Source organism: Branchiostoma belcheri, unplaced genomic scaffold (genome assembly GCF_001625305.1).
Source record: "Branchiostoma belcheri isolate BF01 breed outbred unplaced genomic scaffold, Haploidv18h27 scaffold11, whole genome shotgun sequence".
NCBI classification, from domain to species: Eukaryota; Metazoa; Chordata; class Leptocardii; order Amphioxiformes; family Branchiostomatidae; genus Branchiostoma; species Branchiostoma belcheri.
The window spans coordinates 3,261,414-3,274,058 of NW_017802491.1; the positions used below are offsets into that span (position 1 = coordinate 3,261,414).

At 41.4% G+C, this 12,645-nt stretch overlaps 1 protein-coding gene across 1 annotated transcript in view; it reads left to right on the forward strand.

The window, feature by feature from the left end:
* The window catches only part of LOC109485931 (unconventional myosin-IXa-like), a 65,734-nt gene that overhangs the window by 4,735 nt on the left and 48,354 nt on the right, over nucleotides 1-12,645 (forward strand). Inside the window, exon 2 of the mRNA XM_019789637.1 lies at nucleotides 20-166. Within this exon, the coding sequence (XP_019645196.1) occupies nucleotides 20-166 (147 nt within the window). The remainder of the gene's footprint in view (nucleotides 1-19; nucleotides 167-12,645) is intronic.

Below are 12,645 nucleotides of genomic sequence, written 5' to 3' on the forward strand. Positions count from 1 at the left end.
TGCCCTGTTGTTGACGGAGGAGTGCACGCCGAGTTCGTTCCGTTTTTGGAGGACTCGGATCATGAACTTGCGGAGGATGTGGCCTTCCTGAGAAGACGTCTAGCTGTGATACACCGAGACGTGCTGGACCACCCAGTCTTGAAGGATATGATGAAGCAGAATGGACGTAAGTCTTAACTTTTCTTGTCCTTTTTGTTTTGTGTAGAAATCGGAGCCATGTTGGTTTGTTTTGGTTCCGAAGCTACGAGCAGCCCAGGAGCAGCCCTGACCAGAGGAAACTGATACTCCCTCCTCCATCTTCCATCTTTTGTGCCGAGTAGAAAAGCTACTCTGTTCTTTGATTACCTTGCTCCAATTTGTGGTTGAGGGATCTGTTTGTCTTTCAAGGTCAGGCAATTTTTCATCGCTGGTAGGCAGCACGATAACAAAGTAGAGCCAGGCGACGTGACTTGCAAGGCTGAAACGAAACTGCAGTTCAGTCTTGTCAAACGTGCCGACCAGCGACATCAGCAGTCGTTGCAACCCACAGGTTTCATCATGTTTCAAAAATCAACAGAGCCCGCAAGACCAAAACATATTCATGATAGTGCACAACTTTAACAATGGACAAATGATAAGGTGGTGAATGTGGCATTTAAAGATACACACACCACTGCATGTTCTTAGTGCAAAGATAAATGTGTATTACTAGTACTGTGGAGACAGGATTTTGCATGAAAGCATTGCCCAAGCACAGTAGGGGGCTCCTAGATCAAGTCAGGTGTGAAATAATCATCCACATCAGTTGTATCAGCTTGCAAATCCCATAGCTGATCTCTTTAATAAGAGTGGAAGGTCATTCAGAATTATAATAACATTAGAACTCTAGCCGTTAATGCTATACAGTAGGGTTGTCTACATGTAGTTACTGGGTAACATACAGTTAATGACCTGTGAAGCAGATGGATCATGAAGTGGAAAAGACCTACTAATGTCATTTTAATAGGGCCGTTGTAAAGAGGAGTAAATAACTATTAACTTAATACATGTGAACTGTTTACAAAAACCACAGTACTTTATAAACAGGTCATATGAATGAACTTTACTTTACTTGAACTTTATTGCTTGACAATCATACATGGTACAATGTGTGACAGTAAGACAACAATACTACAAAACTAAACTATGAAATGACATTGTAAGAAGCATATGATAAACAAAAAGATTAAGCATACATTGTTAATGTGAGTACAGACATTTCAACATTGATCAAAAGACATATTTAACGTTAAAAGATTTCTTACAAATGAAAGTCTTCCACAGTTTCATTCTGTACATCATCCAGTACCAGTCTCACCTTTTGAAGCACATAAAGGGTGACACATGAAAGATACCAGATGACCAATACCTTGTAATTTAAATTAGACCGTGATTGGAGAAGACTTCTTTCTTTGTTTATCAACTATACACATAATGTTAATCATGTAAATTATTGAGTAAGCCCTTTTGCAAAGGTAAGAACCATTTCACAAGTGACCTGCAATGTGAAAAGTTCAGCTGTTTGACAGGTGGTAACAATGGACAACTGTCTGCCATGTGGAATTTTTGTCTGGAGCTCAGAAGACACTGGTCTGTCCATCTGTCTTAACAATTGCCAGCCCCAGGGAGGCAACAGAACATGTAATTTTTACACAATATTGTAAACATTGCCTCCGGAATGGGTGTCTTCCCATTGTTTGTAGCAAAGCACATATCAAATGCCATCTTTGTTTAAAGTGGGAGCACTTGTGGAGGGATGCCCGCAAGCATTTAAGGCAATCAATTTCTGCTATAGAAATATTCTATGATTATATAGTCTGGGACCCCAGCTGTCACAACCTTGCCTCAGACAATTATTCTTTGTAAGGTGTGGAGTTTCTATCATTATCTTCTAACTGCTGAACATTTCTCATTATGGTGTGTGCCATGATTACCCTGTTATCACGCATGACCACTATATGATTAGGAAGAGGATGCAAACAGAAGACTTCATCTTGGTATACTAAGGGCTGATTAGAATGTAGCAGACACGTTTTGTGATAGGTCTTTAACACTGTAGTACTATATGACTGCTGTTTACAGGAGTGAAAGTACCCAGGTAGTATTAAACAGTCAGAAACCTTGATAGGTTCAGCATGAACAGCATCATATGGATCTGATTGTCAGCCTGTATATTCTTGGAGAAGTTGCCAAGAATGAGCCCTTACCATGACACTATTTTTGTCACATCATCACCATCTGAAAAGTAGGAGTGAAAGGTGAGGTCAAGTGGTCATGACCTGTAGGTCAGGGACATCTAACAAGAGTTCAATTTCTTCTCTCAGACAGGAAGTCTGATCTTATCCCCATATCTTGGAGGGGGAGTAGATCTAGCTGCACTTGGGGACTCTGCAGCTGGATTATAGATTCATTCTAGGCAGATTGAAATGTTGCATGGAACATTTCATACAGGCCATCTGTCAGAGAGCATTTAAAATACAGTGTACCCCTCAGTTACCCAAGCAACAGGGAGAGAGGTGGGAGGCATCTAGTGTGGTAGGTTTCTTTGACATTTGCTCAGTTTGGTAAATATCAGACACTGTATTTCCTTTAACTGTAGCAATGTCTGATGAAGTTTGAAACTTATCTGGAACACTTTCTCCTTGCTCAGAATACAAATGTACTGTAATGTATAGGTTGATTCTAATCTTTAATCTGATGGCCGTCAATCAGTTACTCGCTTCCTAATATAGTCATTATTGCATACCAGTGAGACAAATATTGATGATTTCTTTGTCGTTTGATATTCAAAGTCAAAAAATGATTTAGAATATACATGTAGATTCCTTTAGCCTTCTGGATGTCATCCTGGTTGATATCTAACATTATATGCTCAGCATTGAAATGTTAATTAAGATAAAGTTAGGAAGAAAGTGTTATTGGGAGATTTACAAAGAGCCTGTGATTAGTCTATTGACAAACAGACAAATTAGGCACACTCCTGAAAACAAAGTTACATTTGGTTTGTCTTTTATTGTGTTGTAATCCATCACCTATGCCATTCACTGTCAGGATATTGAGTTCTGTTTATGCAGCATAAACTTGCAGCCTCCCCTTTAACCACTAGTGGCGAGGGAGATTTCTTGACTAAACAACCCTTACTTCTTCATGGTTCAACCACCTGTTTGTCTATTCTGATTTTAATGGTAAATTGTGCTTTCCCACATTGTAAGTTATCAAGGCGAGGTTGAAAGTTGGCGTGTATGCTACACACACTCCCCTCTAGTGGTTAGGGTTCCAGAGGCTTGTTCAGGTTTTGGTTGGACCAGCTGTCTTCTATCAACACTGAGCTGTGCTGTGTACACAGTCCACCCTGCCCTGAGCCAACCCCTGGGTGAAAGTGATACCTTCTAAATGAATTTTCTTTCTAAACTGACAGAAGAGCCCAGGCCTAAGGTCAACACTGCTGCCACCTGGAGGTCAAGTTTGTTACTCTTCTATCCAGCACATAAATTTTTTTGGTACATAATTGTATCAAATTTAGAATTTCTTTTATCATATTAGTCTATCCAGTCTGAATAGAGTCGCAGCTAGTGTATATGAAAATAAAATCATATCTGTTCTGCCATGAAGGTAAAATGTAATTGTTTTAATGGCAGTGTTTTTACTTGTTTGAAATACTGATGGGTCTGACCTTGAGATTTTTATGCCTAGCTTTTCTAAGATGTGTGTTCTACCATCAGATTAGGACAGAGGGCTCAGGGCAGGTTTCAAGAATGAAAGAACTCACAGTGATTTACAACTCTTCACAGCTCACTTAATCAAGTCGTAAATTATGTAGCACTCTATTATTCCCCATCAAACACCTGAAGACATCTTCCAGACAGGTTCTTTGTGTGCCCCTCTCAAGCGGAAGCAGTAAAGCTGGGTAGTGTGGAGCTTACAGTAAAAGTCAGCCGGAATCAGACTATTGGATCTGTGATGGGGCAGAGTCCTCCCCCTGAGAGTGATAAATGGTTTTGACTGGAAGGTCTGAGCTCAGGTAACCTTGCAGCCCTGCTGCCAGTCCTGCTCAGGGTTTCACTCATAGGACTGGTTCTTCTTTGGGTGATACCAAAGTCTCCAGCCAGAACACTGCTCTGGCACAGAGAAATGCAAGGTTTGTGTCAAAGATGTTTTCTTTCAGTAGAAATCCACTTATATTCAGACCATGGTTGTATTTCATTTCGTTATCAATGTGTATCTCAATATCGTATATCACTCCTTGTAGGTAGTTTAAGTTAAGACAGGATATAAACAAACCTTTGGCTTTGGCCTGGAAATGACAAGGTCATGTAGTGACTTCCAGAAGATGGCAATGATGAAAGACTGTTGTTTCAGAGGTCATAGTATACTGTAGCTTGTCAATATTTTCTGCTGTATGGGTTATTATTGACTTTCTTGTTTTCTAACATACTCTACTACTAGAGATTTCCTAATGGAGTGGTAGTTGTCAGGAGTGCTCAGCCCCAAGTCTGACACGTCTGAGGTAGTCCAGTGACCACCAGAGAAGATCAGAAATTGATTGAGAACCCCCAGCAGGTAAAACAGTAATGAAGTTTTCATTCTCACCAGGACATGGCTGCTTACCCATCAGACTCTGGTCATCAGGTTTCACCAGGATGAGTCAGTTAGTGTATATATATGTAGGTGCAATGATTTAGATAAGAATTAAATACATTTCTAATCTAAGACTCACTGTGTGTTGGTTTAGTCTCAGTCTGCTTGGCCTTTCCTTTGCTGAGTGAAGTGTTAAACTTACTGCTGTTTTTGGCTTCCCACTGTGCTTTCTGACTCAACCATGATGGAAGAAACACATACTGCTGACAACACCAGTAAGTGTAAGCTTTTGTCCTTTTGATATTAGAGAAAAAACCTTCTTTAACATTTCTAATGTTATAACTTATATCAGCACTCATCATGATAATTGTTACAGGCAAATACTGTATTGATCGTGCCATTTTACTTGGAGGTGAAAATATGTTTAGACTCTCACATGTTCTAACTTATGGAGATTGCACAGATGTTACTGAGGGTGCAATATCTTCAAAGAATATTTGGTTGTGATGGAGAAGTGATTTTCTACCGGTACATGAATTACCTGGTATTGATATTTGTTCTCTTGTTCTTTTGTGTTAATTTATCACCATGATTGCATGAAGTTGTAACAGTTTCAAAGTGAACGTTTAATAAGGGTTCCTAATACAACAAGAGGGAGAAAGATCTGACTTTGAAACTACTTTACCTGGTTAAAGAAGGCAAATTCCATGTGTCCATTTGCCAAGAGCGATGTAGCCAGCCTGGCTCCATGCCCCATTCTGCAGGAGACATGCTTGTCATGACGGGAATCTCTGGCATCCATTTGCTGAAGGCAGTGGAAACCTGGTCTGCTGACAAGTTTGTCTGATGAACTGTAAACACCCTTCTGTAGCTTATCACAGAATTGATAGTCTGATACAACAGTGAGGTAGACCTTTGGCTCCTCCTCTCATAAACAAGATGTATCTCTGTCGCCTTCTCACAAATGCCATCATTAGGCTGTACCCTTAGCCTAGAAATTACATAATAAACCCCAACTGCATTGAAGGAGATCTTGTCTAAGCTACAGATATCAGTCTATTTTGTGTCCATTACTCATATCCATCTTCCTGTGCTTGTGTCCTGTAAGTTGAGTGGGAGTTGAAATCATGAAAACGTTTTTTTTTAAATATGAAGACCAGTTAATCTGGCCTTCCAATGTTCACTGGTGTACAAGGATGTCTTAGACATGCTAATATGGTTGCTCTGTTGCTCCGTCAGCCATGAGGTAATACAGGGCTAACACTGCAGACCCAGACTGCTGGTAGCCTGGTACATTAATTCTACTGGAACGCAGTAAGTCCTGTGCTGTGGAGTTATTTCCTGAACTACATGTAAGCTTCAAGCATTTGAGAGGGATAAGAGACTTCTTTCATGTCTGTTTTGCCCTCCTTGTTATGGGCCAAATGGCTTAGATGTAATTTCTTCTGATAAAGAGGATACAACTATACAACTGTGTGTGATCATCACAAACTATTATGAAGTCAGTTGGACAACAACCTTTCATTTGCATGCAAAATGAGTTAAGGCAATGCAATAAATGTAATAAGCAAGAAATAATAAAGTATAAGCTCCCCAAGTTCTATGCCTTATTTCAGCCCTCAAGGCCACCTGTTTGCACTGAAAGATGATCCTTTTTCTTGCCAATGGATCCCTGTGTGGTGCCTATTGCTGTACCCACAGTGAACCACAGCGGAGGTCTTCTCATGAGTCATGACCTGCATCAGGCCTGACCTGCATGATATCCACCTACTTGTGGTTGAGCTCTTACAGTACTAGCTGTTTTGAATAAACCAATCAATCTAAAAATCTCCTACTCTTATATTGTCAATGCATGGCAAATCAAATTGATGTCTTTCAGTTTTGTATAACAACTTTTTTCATGTGCCATGAAATGGCCACTTTGTATGGACCAAAACATGTTAAATAGGAGCATCAGAGTGAACACAATTCTCCGAAGTACATCCTCCTGGGTAATATGATCTATGAAACTTTAATTTGAAATAGTGCCTGGAGGTTTGATAACTGCTTTTTCTGATGAGCAGATATTAAAATGTGACCCATATCTCTCCCAAATCTATCCTCGAATAAATTGTTCCAGCATGTGATTTGGTTGCCATGGTAGTTGTCAATGTGGCTATGGCAGTTTTCCTGATGGAAGTGTTGGTGTTGCAATGAGATTCATTCCACATTTATTGCAGTCAATAGTGGCATAAAATTTATATGGTGGGAAAGAGGTGTTTGAGATTGGATAGAAGACAAACTGCATGCTCATTTCCAATGTAACCATCTGGACAACAAATCACACTGCCGGGGTCTCTTCCCACAAAAGCTGTCAGTCCAAATTGTCCGCTTGGTGAACCCCAAGTTCAAAATCTCTTAGCATATTCATTGGCCCTTGTCAGCAGGAAATTGCCAAGTTAACGGTCATGTAATTGCTGTAATTTGTCATATCTTGCCAGTAGGTTACGTGAATATAGAAACAGATAATGGCCTTTGTCACTTGTGGTGCCATACTGGTGTGAAGTACACTGCTTTGCTTTAGCTTCCATAGATAGAGAGTTATATTTCATATTGTTGCTGCACAAGAACAGGAAAGTTGTCAAGTCTTACCAAAGCTGCAGATCAGGATGACCTCTTGTGATGAAGGTAAGGTGAAAATTTACAATTCCAAAATCACATTATAAGGCATGTCTAGCTGGTGTGTTACGCCAAGCTGGTGTGTTATGCTGAAAGGCAGTTATACTGGCTATACAGATACAGATATCTACTTGAATGTCCCATGGATTGATCTTTGTTGGAAAAGAACCAGCTGGCCAGGTGGGAAGGATCCACTAACGTCATGGTGTTGCAGTATTTTGATTGTCAAGGGTACGTAAGGTATTATTTCTGAGAATTTGTTACTCTTTTAAGATGAAGTTTGAAACCTTTTTTGAGAAGATGAATTGTGAAGACAGTTGCAGATTTGTGATGACCATTATGATGTTTATCAAAATGTAATGCTATTGAGCTGTCTGTTTGATTTCATACTCCTGCCTCTGAGACATCATTTGACAATATATATCTTAAATAGACTATAATATTACAGTTCGTACAATCTAGCAGTCTTTTAAATTGAACAGACCAGACATGTCAGGGACAAAACCTCCCTGCAAGTCTGCTGTCTTGACAGGCATCATCTGATGGGTCTTGGTCAAATGTGACACTGATAGGTATGTAAAGGCGATTTTGTACTTGTAGAGAACACCTTAAGGTGGTTTAACTCAGTAAAGGAATGACTTTTGTTATTGTTCTTGACCCAGAGAGAAGATTGTGTATCAGTTTGGTCAGGCAGCCCAGTACCACAAGGGAAATCAGAGCTGCAGCTGGTCTTGATAAATGAGTGAACTTGATCTTTTCTTCTTTTACAGATTGTAAACATCAGTGTTGTGAAAATACATTTGAATGGTTTATTCTGCCGTTATCATCCTTCTGTGATTAGAATGTTATAGTTTCTGTTACATAGAATTTCAGCTGATAGACCATGTCAAAAGTAACATATATTTGTATATGGCTGGGTTTCTTTGAATGTTTGGCATTGGAGTTATGTCAATTCAATTTTGTGTGTGACTCCAATCAAAAGTCATGTTATGCAGAAAATATTGACTATGACATTCTAAGTCTATTGGTCAGCAATAACATCATTAGTATAATCTCAGACCCTTATCGTTAAACATCATTGGAAACACCAATATGCATCTAACCCACAATTAACATTTCCACCTCATTTCTACTAAAACTCCTGGGAGTGTAATATTGTGTTAGTTCTGACTTGAGGTGCCCCTCAATTCCATTAACCATCACACAGGGTCAACCACAAGGGAGCTCTTGCAGGAGATTTGAATTGATTGCCTACTCTCATAATGTCCACTGTGCATAAGTGATAACCAACTTTTTTATTGGTAGTAGTCATATAAAAAAATTCTGGTTTTATAAACCGTACACTGGCTATCCTTAGCTTCCTGTTTAGCAGTATCATTAGTTTCCAAGTGTGTCTCATTGGTGCTAAATCCCTGAGCCTGTATGGTACTTAGAGGAAATTTGTGGCAGATGGAAGTTAATGTACAGCCCATTAATTCCGTTATTGCTCCTTGAGGGAGCAGGGTTGACATTAATGGATGAGGCACAGATATATGTTGTCTGTCCGGTGGATGTGTGACATTATGGAGGCTGCTGTAGAACCACAGAACACGATACCTCAAGGTGAGCCTTTAAATTCTTCAGTTCCTCAAGGTTCAAGAGAAGCTGGCATGTGGGCTAGATAAACTCATGGCTGTTTACTCAGGCTTCCTACTGCATCCACCCGAACTCAGAGGTTTATACTCTGTATCAACTCTATAACTCACAAGCTATAAAATTCAGCTAGGTTTTGCTGCTGTATCCTGTCTGGGGGCTGCTAAAAAAACATTGTTCTAATATTCCTACTGTACATCAGAGTCACAGACATGGACCAGTCCAGGTGAACTCAGGTAAAATGTGCAGGGCTGCTGATGAGAGGCAAATGGAAAGCTTCAGCATATGGGAGCACTTAGCTAGGTGGTAACACATTGTCCCTGTTACCTCTAAAGGCACTCCGAGACCTGGAGGGTTGCCACCAGTAGAAATTTATTAAGATGCCGGAAACTTAGGAGGAAATGGTTAGAAGACATTGGGAGCCGATGCAGTGCAGGATACAGAATCTTGCAAATTTGGCTGCTGTTTTACATGTATGCTGACTGACTGACTGCTCATAATCTCTAGCAATGGACAATAGCCAAAGAGGGTATCCAGTGCAGATATGTCAAATATTACACAATGTCATCTTTTGATGTCTTGACTAGATTTATGTTATTGCAGTATCCTACCTGTTTGGACATATAGTGTAATGTAATTTTCATCTCTTATCATATTGATATTTTATCATATTGATATTTACAAGTTGCTGTCCCAAACCATCAGTTTTCTCTGGATGAAATACAGCACTAAATTTGTCTATGGTAGATTACTTGCATTAGAAATTAAACATCATAAAAATACTATCCCAGCACCTATATTTGTTGGAGAGTTTTAAAGACAGGCGTCCAGGTGCAATATGCCTGACAACAGTAACCTTTTGATGTAAATTATTATTCTAAACTAAGGCAATGCAGATGAAATTCGTCTCCCCAAAGAAACTTGCCTATAACAACTTTCAGTGGTATGTTTAAGGGGCATAGCAACAATGGCATGGTTCACATATCCACTGAAACTGAAAGATTTTGTCATTTCTTTCCAACTATTACCTTTTAACTAAAGGCGATACAAATATTTGTACTACCTCTCCAGCCCTCCCACTGCTACAGTTCAACAGTAGGATAATCCTTTGATATGCTGTTCAGTTCAGTTCTATGCAAACAATCAGTAACTTGAAGAACAAAATGTATCCAGTTACAGCAAGGGGATTTCTACTGCTAAATCCAAAACCTAATTTGTATCTCCCCTGCTGACTACATTAGTCTCAGCATGTGTGTTTAGTTTGTGCAACCTAGATCACTGTAGTAGAGCCCAAAGTCATATTGACAACTCTCTTATTAGCCATTGCTTGAGGCTCACAGTTTCCAGTTGTTTGTTGCACACTGTGCTTCCTGTATGCACTCATTTTGAAGGTTTCAAGCTGGGGAGTTCAAAGTAGGACCAATACTGTCAACTATATGTCAAAACAAGAGGTCTCACACTGCTGTTGTCTGGGATTAAAAGTTCTGAGTGGACCGTTACTCTTCAGTAGATACTGCTGATGTGGAAAGGAGCCAATCTGTCTAGGCTCTTAGGGCCAACCAGTTTACTTGTATTTATCCTATCAGGAAACTTTCCGCTATCATAGGAAAAACAATTTGCTTCCTACTGTCAGTTCTGGTAAGGAAGGGTACAATGTAGATGTTTAAACCAGACGAGTGATGCAGACAGGGAGATGTCATCACTGACTTAAAAGTTCTCAAGACAGCATCATCAGAACTAGACAATCCATCTCTGACCAGTTTACCTTACTTGGAGACTCAGAGGAGGTCTTGGGAGAAGAACTCAAGTTACAGTAAGGTTTAACTTCAAGATTACGTATCTTGACCTGTAGCTTGTCAGGGGAGTGGATGTTTCCTGTTTTCTTAACTGACAGTATTCGTGACAGTTACGGCTGGAAAAGAGCTGGTACTTGAGGTGTGGGTCAGAAATCACCCTCCATATGTGTGAAGCCAACACTGCTGCCGCCCAAGTTGGAGTAGAATATCACCTCAAGCATGTCATAGAGAGGACATTTTCCTGGCAAGCTGTCTAACGTGGAAGGACTCTGTTTTCTTGTCCTTTGACTTGCTCTTGAACCCTGGGAGGTAGGTGTTGACTGAGGGAGAAATCTCCAGTACCGGAGACCCAGACAAGTTTATAGACTGTTCTCTACGTACTTGGAACGGAGTGTAGACATGGAGAGAGAGTCACGTCTTTCCAAGTATCTTCAAGAGATTGTCTGGAAGGCGAGTCCTGTTCATCATAGACTTGTAGCCAGAGGTAGGTTGTGGCTGTTTGACATTGTTCATTGGGCTAGTCGTATTACTCATAAGTTATTTGTTTCATTCTGCAGTTCCTACAGTCCTACAGTATTTTCTTCTTGGTCCTGATAATTCGGGGTCTATTTTAAGCTAATGTAGGGGGTAGGACTTGTACACATGTGGTGTCACATCTGGTATCAATAAAGGACAGGGACCTCTGTCCCTGCACATCAGTCTGGCCCAAGCCGTGGTCTAGTGTGGTCATCTCTATAGCAGCATCCAGCATATATAACATTGGTGGCAGCGTACAGCGCTTTCGAGCGCTCAACCCACGCCATACCGATGCCGCCCGACTAGCTAGCATCCCTGACCTCGGCTGAGCAGCACTTGACCGCCGCCATCGCTACCATGCTGCCTTATCCGCCAGCCCGCTACCCGGCCATACCGACTCGACCCCTGACAGCCGCCATGCCGCCCGGCTCACCAGACCGCCGCTCCGTATCCGGCCACACCGACTAAGAATCCGTTGACGCTGTCGCTTCGTGCCTCAACCTCTGTTCCACCCAGCCGTGATCCTGTGAACCAAGCCTGCAGTGAACCTACCATTTGTATTAGCCATGCAACCCTGCCCAAGACCGTCGAGACTGTGCCATGCCGTCACCTTCCGGCCCGAGCAGCCTGTGCCACGTCGCCGCGTCCTGACCGCCGACCGCCCGCGGAACCCAGCCCGCTGACTCCAGGCAGCCCTCGTGTCGCAGACGACCGACCCCATCATGAGTAGGAACTGACTTTCTAACATGACGTGACCTGCTAGATCTTTGCTGCGAACTCTGAGTACTGTATCTCTCTACCCACAGAACTTTCTAAGACCTATGAACTCTTGTGGTGTTGACTTGTTGTTGCACAATATGTGATGTTTTCTATGTTTGCCCTTGCTCGCACGCCTACGGGAAGCGACCAAGCCGCCTTGAGCCTGTGTATCTTTGTGTTACTTGCAAATGATGCTTGCCTAGTAGAAATGCTTGCCTACGGGACGACCCTGCTAGGAAGATCATGTATTAGCCTTTGTGTTTTTGTGTTTCTTGCGAATTATGATGCTTGTCTAGTAGAAACGCTAGCCTACGGGACGACTCTGCTAGGAAGATCGTGTATTTTGCATTCCCGGATCACCTGTAGCTGTGTGACGGTCCGGAGGTCCCCGTACTGCCCCATGCTAGGGAGTACGCGAGGAAATGCGAACTTTGCCGCCGTGCTAATTCGAAGGTGCTGTTTTGTATGTTTGTGAATTGTTTATGCCTGTTCGTTTATTATTGTGCTCCACATGTACTGTATAGCAGCGGTCCGTCTTACCCTTACCATCAAATTCCAAAGACCATGTGCACATCTGCTTTTTGTTGGCCAAGTTAATTAATAGCATCCTGTTACTTTATAGACCCAATTTCAAACCCATTATCATTGTTGTTTTTCCGGTGGCCATTATTATTACAGCGGTAACACT